The sequence below is a fragment of the Platichthys flesus genome, chromosome 22, assembly GCF_949316205.1.
Source record: "Platichthys flesus chromosome 22, fPlaFle2.1, whole genome shotgun sequence".
Taxonomy (NCBI): domain Eukaryota; kingdom Metazoa; phylum Chordata; class Actinopteri; order Pleuronectiformes; family Pleuronectidae; genus Platichthys; species Platichthys flesus.
The window spans coordinates 5,355,456-5,370,377 of NC_084966.1; the positions used below are offsets into that span (position 1 = coordinate 5,355,456).

General features: G+C 47.8%; 1 protein-coding gene across 2 annotated transcripts in view; it reads right to left on the reverse strand.

Annotated features, from left to right (window-relative positions):
- Positions 1-1,478: 1,478 nt before the first annotated feature.
- pard3ba (par-3 family cell polarity regulator beta a) overlaps positions 1,479-14,922 on the reverse strand; it is a 125,650-nt gene continuing 112,206 nt past the window's right edge. For both annotated transcript variants that reach the window (XM_062380477.1, XM_062380475.1), the window contains one exon: positions 1,479-2,877. In XM_062380477.1, coding sequence (XP_062236461.1) covers positions 2,472-2,877 — 406 coding nt within the window. In that variant the 3' untranslated portion in view covers positions 1,479-2,471. The remainder of the gene's footprint in view (positions 2,878-14,922) is intronic.

Below are 14,922 nucleotides of genomic sequence, written 5' to 3' on the forward strand. Positions count from 1 at the left end.
TCACACACACACTCTCACACTGTAACTGATGTAGGGATTCCCAAGCTTTTGTTTAATGGACGTTAAACGCACATGAATTCTTGGTTGTTCACTTGTTTATTGTCTCTGGCAGCGAACTGACCACATGCATTCAGAGGAGGCCGGTGTTTCCCCTCCTGATCCGGTGAACGACCAGTGGAGGCATCTTAAGTGCTGTGAGGACGTGGCCTCGGCTGAACCACAGGAACCAGTGACCGTCAGAATCAAGGATTTGTCGGTTTCCTTCGACTGAGTTTTGAGCTGTAGAGCAGAAAGCAACTTGAGCCTGTGCAGTTTGGTTTTAATATCAAGTTAAGGGGACTTGATGGCGGGATGGTCTCTACTAAATATCTTTCTTGTTGGAACGTTTGCTCATTTTTTGGATAAAAGTCCACTGATGTCTGATGCTCGAGAGCCCTCTCATTGTTTTGTCATCTCGATTTTTACTCTTGAACAAAATAACCCATGAATGCAACAGTTTCATCAGCACACATTTCAGAAAGCCGAGTGGCTTCGAACGCCTCGCAGAAGAGGGCTTCAGCAATGCTCCACGCTCGTGAGTGTACTCCCGCGGCATTAATACCATTACCGTGGCGTTATCATGGCGCTATCGAGGCATGGTAATGCCGCTGATAATGGTAAAGCCACGGACCATGTGACGCTTGATGGACTAAAACATGCAAACCTCCTTTATGTGTCCTTTAAAGTGTGAAACGTGACTAAAATACTCGTCTCTGAAGGCTAAAATTAGAAGAGTGGCTTTGTGTCTTCAAATGTGCTTTAGTTCCATGTGAGCAGGATATCTGGGGCCGGTTTCTAATCACAGGATGGTGAAAATCCTGGGAATTCGGTCACTACGCGGTTAGAAGCGTGTGATAAAAAGCCTTTGCTCGATACTCTCAGATAAACGGATGATCTGAAGTAGGTGAGGAGCATTGATGTCGCCCCGGCTGTATCTGGGAAAGAGGTCATTTGCTTAAAAATGGGCTTAAATCAAAACAATTGATCGAGCATTTATCTGGTTTGAAAAGGTCGATCCCGGCACCGACACGGGGGGGGGGGGGGCTCGGAGACGAGACAGATCAGCAGAGGCCTGCTCCCTGTTGGCCTTGGAGATAATTAAACACTAACTGATAGTAACAGCCTCCTCCACACTCTAATTATTCCCCGTTTCAACTCTAATTTCACCAATCACTGCCATCTTTGTTTCGGAGAGCAAATTGGGCCATAATCACTTTCTAGTGGAGATTTCCCTGTGTCTAATTGTCGGAGATGATTCAGTCATTATCAGAACGCCGGCTCCTCTTATCGCTCATCTCACAGGGCGGACTCGTCCAGAGATCCAGCTCAGAGACGTGAAGCTCAATAGAGTGATGGATTTTTTTTTAAGTGATGACTCGTGGGGGAACGTGACTATTTGAAATATATTTGGGCTGATTGGTTAAATGAGACGATTTAGTTCAGCACAAATTTCAAAACATTTAATGTAAAGTGTAAAAAACAAATCAAAAAAACAAAAACCATGTAGTTATTTGACAGCATATTTAATCCAAACCACCATTGACACATTTAAGATTTCATTGCACTAAGCTCTGACATGCTTAAGGTCGGATAAAAATTAGAATTGAATCAGAGTCTCTATGAGCTGCACAGTGGATGAGGAGTCACACAGCGGATGTCGTATTATTAGAAACAACACAAAACTATCACATTTAGACTCATTTGTAATGACACGGTATGAAATACACATCAATACATCGGCCACGTGCACAAATAAAGGCAGCAGACTCCGGTGTGACGGCAGGACGTGAGGGAAGCCCGAGCGACAAAACATCAAGGACGAGGACACACTTTGAAGGGCAGTTATTTCCTTTTCCTGTTTGTCCACTCAACTTCCTGTGTGTCTTTTGTGTTATCACAGTCGGGTCCCGGTCAAGGTGATCGCACTTCACTTCCTTCAAAACGCCAGCGTGTGGGAAAAAAAAACGCTGAGTCAGCAGCGCGTCGGTCACGCTCAGCTCGCTGGATTCTATCCGACATGCGGCTCCAGGTTTACTCCTCCTCTCTACTGGGTGGCATTAACTTCATTTCCCTTCATTTCATTTCTACCTCGTGAAATTATATCAAAATAGGATCCATTTAGCAAATTGACACATTAGTAAATAAGTGGCAAACGTGTGTATATATATAAATATGTACATCCACACACTGTAGAAGTCCCTAATGCTTGTTAAATCGGCCTCGGCCTGTGAGGACAGTTCTGACCTGATGGTTTCAGCCCCTCAGCTTGTCACCTTACGCCCTCAGGCTTCATGATTGAATAAATTAAAATGGCAAAATCACACTTTGGCAGCCGGGATGACAGATGATATATATTCTCATCTATTTATAAACTCTGGAGGCCTCGTTTGTACAAGAGGTGGGTTGGTGGTGGTGGGGGGGGGGGCTACCTTTTACACTGCACCTATCACTGGGTTCTTCCGTCTCGGGTCGGGCTGCGTGTCCTCCCTGTAGGTATAGCGCTCTGGGCTGCCGTAGCGCTCCCTGGGGGCGGGGCTCCTCTCCGGGCTGGTGTAGCGGCCCGGGCTGGCGCTCCGGTAGCCGTCCACTCGCCCTCCGGCGGCTTCGTAGTAGTGGCGGCCTCTGGGACCGGCGCCGGGAGACGGGGGGACGTCCTGCCTCTCCGTGTGGTGCTGCTGTCCTGCGTGGGGGGACGAGGGGTAGTGACGCTGGTTTCCGGACGCCTGCAGGTACTGGTTGTCCTGTTGAGGGAGTGGGACGCGGCCGGCCTGGCTGGGGTAGGGGGCTGCCTCTCTTGGCGTGGGTCTGGAGTGGGTGGGGTAATCATATGGATCCCTCCTGAAAGAGAAAAGTTGTGTATTGTGAGAACAATTGCAGCTGCATAACTTTTTTATAAGACACAGACACACACGCACAATCGCACATGTATATATACGAACGCTTAAGACTATAGAGAAAGACAATATCTGACACCGGTTGAAACTGGTTTGGAGTGGACGTGCCAGAGACCTCCCTCACCTCCTCCTGTTATTCAGTTTACACGGCGAGGCTGTGGCCTTGGCAGGATCGAGTTGTGGGGGGACATGGATGGAGAGATGCCAAGAGATAACAGCAAATGCCTCGGTAAGCATATATGAGGTAGAGTGTGTGTGTAGGAATGTGTGTGAGTGTGTGTGTGTCCCAGGGGTCCGCAGTAACGAGGCAGCCAGCTGGAAGTCTCCAGTTGCCTCCCACTAGCTTTGGGTGATTAGGGGCTAAACCCCTGGGTAAGGCGACACGCGGGCCTCAGGGTGACGGAGGGGGGAGGAGAGGGAGATAGTGAGCGGGGGGGAGGGCCGCTCACCTTTCACGGGCCCATTCAAATGTTTTCCGTCTTATGTGCTGTTTCCAGTGCTGAGGGTGACACACGAGTCCGGGCGAGTAAGCGGATCTAAAGTCAGGTCTTCCCTCCGCCTGGCTGGGAGGGAAACTCGCTCTATTTTTAAACCGCGTGTGGTGTGCACGAGCCGGGTCAACATCATAAATGATCACTTTTGACATTCAACGTTTTCCCTCACACGAAGTCGGCAGGCAAACTTCTTTTTTAGGGCTTTTCCAAACCACCACAAAAATGTACAGTGCACGTCACATAGCACAATGTAGACTGTCAGTAATATCCACTGAGTACTGCCTTATTTCTATATATATATATTTGTATATGTACTGTTTAATCTCATACTTTTTAACATCAGCATGGTTATTCTAGTAAATGTAAATGTGCATCAGTTGGTTAAAACATGGCCGAACAGTAGGTGTGTAACCGGCTCTCGCTCAAACCTCCACAACGTTTTATCACTCAGCGGTCGAGGGCCACAAACAGATTTAGACGTTTGCTTCCCAGCCCTCGACAATGGCTCCCACTGTAGTTATTACACAGAAGCCTGGAGCTTATAGCCTCTCCCTTGTTCTGCAATCATATCCGTGAGCCTCCTCCGTCCGGTCCCCTGAGTTGAGATCAGCACCTGTTGACTGGCCAATTAGAATGACTCACTCAGCGCAGATTAGGTCGAGCACAGCCCGGTTGTGTGTGTGTGTGTGTGTGTGTGTGTGTGTGTGTGTGTGTGTTACTGCGTAGAAACAGACTTCCCTGGAGGATATTTGTGGACTGTGGTGATGTGGATTTCTATATACGTGTGTGTGTGTGTTGGTGTGTTTTCTGCTGAGCGGGAGGCCTGACCACCCAAACAGAGCGGTGGGGCAGCGTACACAGGTGGTCCCATGAATGAACAGCGCTGCCTTGTCAGTCAGCAGGGCAGTTAAAGACCGAGTCGCACATGCACACCCACAGAGAGATAAGGAAGAAAAAAAAAACGGGAGGAGGGAGCGGAAAATACCAGAAGAAGGAAGGAAAGAGAGAGAGAGAAATGTGAGAGGTCGAGAGAGCTTTCATATCAAATGAAGACGCGAGGAGCAGATGTGGAGGGAGTCTCAGAACAACCTTCATGCACGGCTCAGCGAAAAGTGGAAAGAGCAAGAGAGAGCAAAAAGAAAGAGGGATGAAGGTCAACCTCCTCATTAATCCAGATTAAATGGTGAAGGCCACCAGGGGAGGTGAAGGGAGGGAGAGAGAGAGAGAGGGAACGGGTGATACAGAGATAAAGGAGAGGGAACACCTGGGTCCTGAGGTCGACTCCGGCCCACCCAACCAGACTGGAGCCTTTGCCAGTTTCCTTTCTTCTCTCATCACTCAACTCCCAGTAGATGCTGCATGTTCCATTTCCACATCTTTTCCACTTCCCCTACTTCTCATTCACCTTCGGGACCCTCTCCTTGTAATATCTATTTATTACACCTCTCTACACACCGCGCCTATTTTAAATCAAATCCAAGCAAATCAGACTTTGTTGTCATTTCACATGCAACAGTAGTGCAGGCAGGAGGAAATGGCCTTTCCCTGGGATCACTCGATAAGATAGAGAAACTAAAAGGAGATCACGAATACAAACACAAAATGAAAAACACAAAATGTCCCTGAGTCCCATATATTGTTAATATAATTTAAACACGTCTCTTACTGTGTTTTCATCTACAGCGCAATGTTCGCTTCCCAAAGATAACAATCAGCGTACAGCAGGGATATGAGCCACATAAACCCACATCTGGAAGAATTTAGACAAGGTCCATTACAGCGGATTTCATCTACAGTCCCCGTTACGCTCCAGACACTTTACTGAAACTGTGTGGAGGGACTGTCTGTGTTTCCTTCAAGTGAAATGTCCGAGTGAGATGAGAGAATACAGCAGGTAAACATCCGAGTGGGCGTGTTGATGACACATCCGATACACAAGGGACACACACAAATCTGTCCGGAGGAAAAAGACGTGTCCCACACCTAAAAGACATCAAGGCGTGAAAGGGACCCTTAATACTTTCTTTCTTCAATTTCCTGGATGACTAATGGTGAGGATAAATTCCTCTAGTGCAATGATACCACAGTGTGGGTGACCTTTGACCCGGCCACGACACAGCAAAGTGGCCTCGGTCTCTTATGGGAGTATTTACGTTTCTTTAAGGTGACGAGTGTCTGAGAGAGTTCAAGGAAATCAAAATGTGTAATATCAGATACAGGAAGGATGTTGTGTTAAAGCAAACACACAGGAAACTGTGAGATAATTGTGGGTATTAGCCTGACTACCTGCAGCCACATGAGAGCACATTTGTGTGTGTATCCGGCCCAGCAGCTGGGGGATTAGGGGGGGCGCGGGCCTCAGCGACCCACAGGGAGTTCCTCATCCCTGGGTCACGCAGCTGGCTTCGACTTGGGAGGAAGATGGATGTGTTTAGTCTGGGGACCTTTTGTTAACCTGAGTCTCACTCCAACCATGTCCAATGTGCACAATATTAGAATTTTCCATAAATTAGGATTGAACTTGGCGCAGATTGGCAGCATGTGAGAGTCGAGAGAGGAGCGCACGGCTCGGTTTGTATATTTCAAGTGTCCGAATGAGATCTGTGTTTACGTGTTCGCTGACGTGACTTCATGTGAAAGGCACCGTGAGAGGGAAGGAGAAAGAAACGCACACACACCAGAGTAACACAAAGTCTGAAAAGAGACATAACAAATGAACGAGAACGAATAAACCGTCATTGAGTTCCTCCATTTATTACCCCAGAGGTCAAATAACCTGCAGGGCACTGGTTTACCCGTGTGCTGCCTAAAGCACAGCATCCCCAAGGCCAGGGCCGATGTTTCCTCCAGGAACTTTTGACTCACACCAAACACTGCAGATTACCGCCGGATTAAAATGTTGGTCGCCTTCGGTAATCACAATTAAACGGAGCCGCGCCAGTCGCCGCTAATCTAGTCTGAAAAGAGCTTATGACAACAGCAGACGTGGAGACAGTAGGTGTGTTTCCATTCAGCTGTCACACCGGGTTTCACGCACACTTTTGAAAATGTCAATGTAGTGAAAGGGGCAGAAAAACAAGCAGATGCAAATTAGATGTTCCTGTGAGCGACGAAGAAAGAAATCAGGAGGACTTTCAGGAACATATAAGAGGTTGTTTCTTTCTTTGTTATGATTTAATGTTTAAGTGCGATTAGAATAGAGGTGTTATTATTATAGGTAGGATTTAAAGATGTAAGGGATTGACTAGGGGAGGGATAATAGACAGGAAACATTTCAATGAAGCGGTTTTCAGACATGAGCTCGAAGCAGGAACTTTGAAGCGAGGCATGGAATTCTGGGTAAAATATGCAGGAGGATGTGGAAATTACATGTTGATGTTTAAGGAACAAGTATTCTAATCACATGTGTGGAGTATTCTTCCAGTTTCACGTCCGTCAGATGTTAGAAACATCATCGACACGTCCACTTGCTCGCTGAGAATCTTTCAGACATTTAACTGAGAAGCTGGCAGGGAAAGTTCCTGACAATTTTGTGGAGCAACTCACTTGGACATTTGTGTTCTCACATACAGCCCCTCTGGAAAATGTCAGGAAAACATCCGGAGTTCAATGCGTGTCTAAAAGCAGCAAAAGTGCTAATCCCAAAAATTGTGCCATTGCGTTTGTGGAATGCAAAACATCTGAACAGAAAAGACGACATTTAGAAATAGAGCGGCACAGAGAGGGGAAAAGAAAAAAAGAGGAGCCATGTTTAGCAGGAGACAGACAGATGCAGACACCACTGAGGTCTATATGGAGCAGCGGAGCAGGGTGTGATGTGAACCACAGGGACCAACCAGAGAGGAAAGCTGTAATGACACGCCGTGTAATACATCTGACTCACACCTCGGGAACATCAACACCATATACCACACTCACAACCTCCCTCTCCAATGTGTGTGTGTGTGGGGGGGCGAGTGCAATTTACAGACTGAGCATTACATACATATTTATATACATGTGAATGTCTGTCGAGAGTGTGTGTGATTACATGAGAGGCAGCGGAAGATAAATGTGTGCGTTTGTGTGTCCATCTGGGATGGCGGGAGTGTATGCTGCCATTTAGGCGCCGCTTCCACCTTGTGACAGTGAGGAATTCGGGTGTGTGGTGATAGCGTGGCAGATGGGAGCCGAGGGGCGGGGGGGGCGGTGGCTGCACCTGCCCCCTCGGAAACGGAAGAAGGAAATTAGGGAACTACCCCGGTCCCTCAACTGCACCCGGCCCTCGTGAGTGCTTTACACTAAACAGCTGGAAAAGGGCCAATGAGTCTTCATCAGACACACACACAAAAACACACACAGACAACAAAATGGGATTAAACCCCGGAAAACAGCAGACTAGTGTGAGCTGTGACATATGTTTTCCGTGTTACTTTAATACGACTCTAAAATAAGGTTGATATTGAATGTAGCTTCAGGAGGCATTCTATATATAGATAATCAACTTCATTTATATAGAACTTTTCAAAATACAAGTTTACAAAGTGCCTTTCTAGTTGATTCCTGCTCTGGCTTCCGTTCAAAGTTCACATCCAGTGTGTTTGTCTTCTTCGGTTGCGTTGAGAATCAGAGCAGATGCTCAGACACTTAACTGCACTGCACCTAAATGACATTAGCACATTTCACTTATTAATGTTCTGATTGCGGAGATGAGGAGAACATACAGATGCATATGCAGACACATCTGGCCGTCATGTGCTCACCTGTTGTGGCGGGCCGACACGCGTTGCATGCAAAATGCAATAATTGCTCGGTGGAAAAGAAAAGCAGCTGCTGCACCTCACTTCCAACCACTCCCACTCCCCCACTCCCACTCCCACTCCCACACTTCCACCCCTACTCCCACTCCTACTCCCACTCCTACTCATATGCATGTGTGCAGATATTTTTCTTGGTGAAATGTTGGTTGTGACAGGTTGCCCCGAGAAACCAGTGCTGCCATAGAAATGTTTTTATTCACCAATGGTGCAAGGAGGTGAAAATCAATATAGAGAAATACTGGAGAGCCTGAACAATATGACATGTCTGCCGATATATAGAAATCCTATAAATATCTATATATATATAAATCCTTAAAAATATAGAAACATTGGCAATTATTCCTGAGATATCTTCATATCGGCAGTCATATCTGTGAAAGGTTCCAGATGAGTGGGAGCCAGAACCACAACGTTCCTCTTGTCATCAATTATTATAAAGTATGTGTATTTAAAAAATGTAATACAGTACATTTAGCAAGTTGACATGTTCATTAGTGCATGATGCATTCTCCAGATACTCCAAATCCGTCCACGTCCAAACTCTGCACACACACAAACACACACAAACACACACAAACACACACACACACAAAGCCACAGCACTAATGGCACTGAGCTAGCTGAGTGCTACAGACACAGAGCAGGCCCTGGCTCCACAGCAAAGGAAACCATTAGCCGCTCTGGCCCCGGCCACCGAGGCAGCTCCGCTAATCAAACCCGCCTATGTCAACAGCGGCGGTGGAAATTGGCTCTCACCTGAGACTCACGTGCCTCATCTAAACGGGCCTGTGTTTACACCCTCTGCTGCTTTCTACCAAGCTAATGACCGGGAGACGTGGACAGTGTCGGCTGCAGCGCCGAGGCTCGGGGTCGGAAATGAGCAGGCGAGGAGAGACGGGAGGCACCGGGGCCAAACGGCCTGGATTCAAACCCACAGTCTCTCATGAAGCTCATGTGAACATTTAATGACTCATTCATCATTTCAGTGATGTCATGCATCCGACGACAATCAACCATTTATTCTGCATCCACGTCCTTTTCCATGTATTCTGGTGACTTGAGGTGATTGAGCTGCTGCTGCTCTTTTTCCCAGTGACCTACAGTTTATGCCTGTGAACCAAAAATTACCCAAAAAAAAGGGAGATTTACTTCTTGGGCCGAGAGGGAGAGAGACCGTGAAATGGAGACACGCAGGGGGAGAAGCAGTGAGGTAACAGTTGATGACAGAAACAGATGGGTTTTCGTTTTTTACTCTAAATGCAGAAACTTTCAGGATGTCCTCGCTTTCAATTTCCCAGATTATTTGCAGTTCAGACTACGTTCACTGTGTACCTGTTCTATTCTAACCACACAGTCTATATAAAGATGGCGATGGGTCTCCCCCTTCCTTAAGCTAAAATAGCTTTGGCATCACTTGTGAGGGACACACATGTCGTGCGACAGTCTGTAATTCTAACAATAGACCAGATGAATTCACAGTGCCCCCTGAGTCTCGTCCACAAAGTGTCCCTCTGCATTCGCAAACCGGAATCAAGCATTTGCACAACGCCGCTCCGACGTGTGTACACCACAGCCTCTGGATTCCTCGCCGAGCTCGCAGGGAGCACTGCGGCCTCAAAGTATATATCTTTTGGTTTATTTATAAAGCGATGATTTCATTTTCCCTTGCACACGGGCCCGAGAGACCGCGGGAGAGAGGGAAAGGGAGGGCGAGGGATGACAGGAGAGCGAGACGAGATACAAAGAGACGTAAGAGAGATATAAACAGAAGTGACAGAAAGATGCAGGCGGAGGGATCTGATGGAATCAAGGAAAACAGGCCCGAGAACAGAAAAAGGGAGAAGTTATTGTAAACAGGTAGAGCCACCGGTGTCTCGGTGCTGCATGTGGCGGGGGCGGCCAAAGCCCTTTCATTTCGTACCGCTGATTCCATTACACTCTCCTGTGTCTGAGTGCAAACACCGTTAGCTGGACAAACAGCACCGCCCCTGAGCACCAACGGGGGGGGGGGGGGGGGTTCGGGTTTCATAAAAAACCCGCAAATAAGAGAAAAGGGTCACACCGCCTCTCGGGAAATCAAACAAAACAATCGGCACGTTGCTTCAGATGCTCTTGAGCTGCTTATTTAACCATCAGAAGAGGGAGTTTGGGTGGGGGGGGGTGGGTCACGTCACCTTTTAAACCAATCATGTCGGGTTCTGGAACGACATCGGCAGCTGTCGCGGGGCGAACGATAGCTCTCCAGAACCCGAGGAATGAAATGACTTACGGAGACAATAACTCTTAAGTGAATCTGGGGGCGAGTTTGAAGTGAGTCATTCGACAGCTGGACCGCGAGAGAGTGGGTGTGGGGGGAGGGGGGGGGGGACAGTCGAAGTTTGTTTGGGGGTTTAATAAAAAACGAAAAAATATGATTTCTCCGCTGACCTTGAACGAGCCAAACCGGATTCAGAGAGATATCACACTATAGGACTTAACCACATTACAGCGCTGCAATGATAACGCACCTTTGCAATAAATATGTCCGACCAACCGTGAGAGGTGGGAGTGAAATTATAGGAGCTTATTTTCAGTTGATAAAATGAACCAGTGAAACATGAGCGACTTCATTCTATTCTAATCAACGGCAGAATCCTCCACTATTCTCTATTCTGTGGCGCTGGGTGTCTCCTCTCCGGACGTGGCTCATTAAGAGCGAACACTTCCTCCAGGTGAAAAGGTCCCTGCGCTGAGACGTGGTTGAGAAAACCAAGTGTGTGTGTGTGTGTGTTAGTGTGGGCATCTCCAGGAAGGTCAAAGAGAGCCCTTAAGGGACGCCTCCCACAGACCCGGAGGACACTCAACATGCTGAGGACAATCGAGGAGCTGCCCTCTGGTTTTTAAAACGAGGGGCGGAGAGCGAGTCCCTCTTCAGACCACGAGCACGAGAAGCTGCTGAGAATATCCAGAAACTTGAGTCTGGACCTTTTCCTGAGTTTGTCTTTTCTTTATGAAGAACGCAGCAGGAGATTGTTCGGGTTGGGAACTTTCAGGCGGGGGTCAGGGTAGAGCAGCATGAAGATATTTATATTCTTGTTATGTTATAAACGTCATTAATATTTCCCTGCTGTATTGTCACATAAGCTCACGCTGTCATTCTCTGGACATTTCACCAGGGGGCTGCCAGGAGAAGTTCCAGAAAGTGTCTGGAGCAGCTGACTCGGACATGCACTGCAAACCAGTAGAACCCGACTCAGTCTAAATATCATTTGGACCCAAGGTGTCAATTGGACGCGTGAAGACATTATCCACTCACTCACACACACACACGTCCCTCTCAGTGGGTCCTTTCCACTGTCCAGAAGTGACAGCGGCTCAGTGAGGCCTGTAGGCTCCTCCGGATGGAGACCTGTGCTCTCTTGCCTTCACCGACCGTTGGCTTCACATTAATCAGCCAATTATCGGCCACGGCCAGGAACAACTGCCGCTCCAACCTGGCCCCCTAATCCAATCACCTTGGGGAGAAGGGTCAGGGGGTGCTCTGATTGGATAACCCGAGGCTGGGTCGCCGCGCCCATGACCTGCTGCTTTGAATTGGTAATGATGTTAATATTCTCCATATGGCCCTGCCTGTGTGTGTGTGTGTGTGTGTGTGTGTGTGTGTGTGTGTGTGTGTGTGTGTGTGTGTGTGTGTGTGTGTGTGTGTGTGTGTGTGTGTGTGCTCACATTTGTGTGGGTCCCCGAGCGCAGCGCCTGTCTGGAGGCTGAGCTGTGCCGCAGCATTAATGGCCAATGGAGAGGGAGGCAGGAGCCAAAGTAGCACTATCACCCTCCCTGGAGCAAACCTCTCGCTACGCTGCCACTTCCAGACCTCTTTCCAAATCCTCTTTCCCAGACTCCAGCCTCTCTCGCTGGCTGCTGTGCAGTAGCCCTCAGCACTAAGTCCCAGGCTGAGGTCCACCTTTTTCTTCCTCTTTTCATCAGTCCTGCTACTTTGGCATCCACTCCTTCAGGTCCAAAGAAACTCTTGATTTGAGTGTGTGGGGGGGGGGGGGGGACAGCCAGACAGACCTCCATATAATGAAGCCCAGTGTGGGCTGCAGCCCTGTGATTGGAAATGTTTTCCGATACAGTGAAGAAAGCGCAATGGGTAACAGGGAAGAAACTTTCTTCCATAGATGTGTACTGTGTTCCTTAAAGCTACAAAAAGTTCTCTAGTACACACAGGTCACACCCTGTCTTGAAGGTATATACCTGCATAGGGTGGCATCAGGTCTTAATGGGTTAATAGACGATGCTGGTGGGATTTCATCATGGAAGCCATAACGCACATCGAACAATCGTCCATCTCAGATTTACCACCATTCTTCTAATTCTTACCTCCACTCTATTCTCTCTTCATCTATGAGGTGCTGCATCTCCTGCACTATCTCTGCACACGCACACACACGTGCACGCTCGCTCACACTCACCTCCCTCCCTCGATCACTCGCCCCCCCCTCCAGCTGCAGCCCCAGCCGGCTCCACACAAAAGGCAGGCCAAATGTATGCTAATGAGAGCCAGGCCAATGGTGGAGCCGCACTCATTTTGAGAGGAAATGGCTTTCAATGATGGCTGCCCCCGGGGGATTTTGCACAAAGTTCAGCTCCACTTTGAAAAATGCATTCAATTCACTGCTGTGTGCACGCTCTCTTTCTCTCTCTCTCTCTTTTCTCTCTCCTCCTTTCTTTTTTTCCTCTTCCCGGAATATATTTGCATCCCCTCCCTCCTCTTTTTGGCTTCTCCAGTTCTGCGAGTGCGAGTCGATGGTGTTTTGGGGACAGAGGAGTCGTGATCTATCTTTACAGGTTTTAAAAAGTGTTCACACTCCAATCTGGCTCTTTCTTCTCTGCCTTTTGTTGTTTTTGCACGTGTCTCCAGGAGCATGTTCACTGTACCACGTGCATTTCAGACAGATATCGTCCTGTGGATCTTGGGCCGGGGAAAAACTTCAAAGAGCAAAAGATCAACAGTTAAATAACACGGGGAATGTTTCTGGAGGAAACGAACATTATCTGAACCCGTCATCTTCACACCAGAAAATATAGAAACCACGGTGGCTGCTACTTGGACGTATTAAATGAATCCGATACATTTGAGGCATCATTATATTTGTTATAACCAGTGTTGACTCCAAACATCCTGTGTTTGTTGACACGTTTTCTTATTTTAAATGTTTTTTTATCCGTCATCCAACAGATGCTTAATTAAAAAGCCTCTTAAAGCCTCTTTTTTTAATACGCCGGAACACACAGATTAAGCTTGAGCTCAAAGTAGTGGGAATGCATTAGGGCTGCACTAATGATGAGTTTCCTTATCGATGGAGGCATTTTTATTTCTTCTATGAATTCTTTTCTCTACAAAATGTCAGAAAACAGAAAAAGAGGCAACTATTACTTCCCAGAAATCAAGGTGACGTCTTCAAACTGCAGATTTATGAGACATATGCAATTTAAAATGAAAAAAAACAATAAAACGTAGAACAACTTTATATTTTGGAGGTGGACAACAACAGAAAAAGTGGTATTTTCGCTTGATGAATGAACTTAGATGATATTAAGAAGTAAGTCCTCACATCCTTGTCATTTGAAATGGCGATTTAGTTATTGAAGTTGTTATTAAGCAGTTTCGGCGATGAATAGACAGAAGTTCATTTCTGCTCGTCTGAATGGCTCGGGAGGTTTTCAATTTTCCGCATTGGCCTCAGTTTCATTACAGAGAAAGTTTGGATAAGTGTTTTCTTCTTCTGCTGCTGCGGTACAGAGCCGGAGTGTGGAGGGACGGAGCTGTCAACGATCACCCGCGTCTCCCTCAGCCCCTCCGTCTCCATTTGGTTTGTCTCCACTGTTACAGCTGGCCGATCTCTCTGTCCCTCTGCCGCTCGCTCGTGTTCCTCCTTCTCCTCTTCGTCTCTCTCGCAGATTCTCCGTCTCGTCATCGTCACCCCCCTACCCCCCCTCCTAAGCCAGCGCTGATGTCTGGGCTCCCTGGTGCCTGTCATATCAGGAGGGGCAATAACCCATGAAATGACTGTTCTCTTTTTCTCACTCTCCTCCTCTCCATCCCGGTGTCCCCTCTTTTACCTCGTTCTCCTCCTCTCGCTTTCCCCTCGCCCCATGCCACTCCACGCTCCACTTAGCTGCCGGGGCGCAAGCATCACAAAAATTACGTTTGATCAGCATGTGAGCGCACACACACACACGCAAAAACACACACACAACGGATGCACAGGATGGTGAATATTCTGGAGTGGACGTATCCGTGCTGGATTCAGGCTTATATGGAGAACAGCCCATATATGAGAGAACATTGAAACATGTGCAGTTCCATGAAAACCACACAGGAGGTTGTGCATCCACCATGAGAGCGAGCCGTCCTGGGTGTGTGTTTGTGTGTGTGTGTGTGTGTGTGTGTGTGATGCTCCTGCCTGTGCCCTGCTCTTCGGAGAGCTGATCACTCCTGTTCCTGGGATGAGTAGACACTCCCAAGGCAAACACTCCAGATTTAATTATAAGCTCCAAAGAGGATTAGTCTGTGCCGTGTGTGTGTGTGTGAGAGAGAGAGAGAGAGCGAGAGAGAGAGAGAGAGAGAGAGAGAGAGAGAGAGAGAGAGAGAGAGAGAGAGAGAGAGAGAGAGAGAGAGAGAGAGAGAGAGAAAGGGCAGACACAATGGCAGGG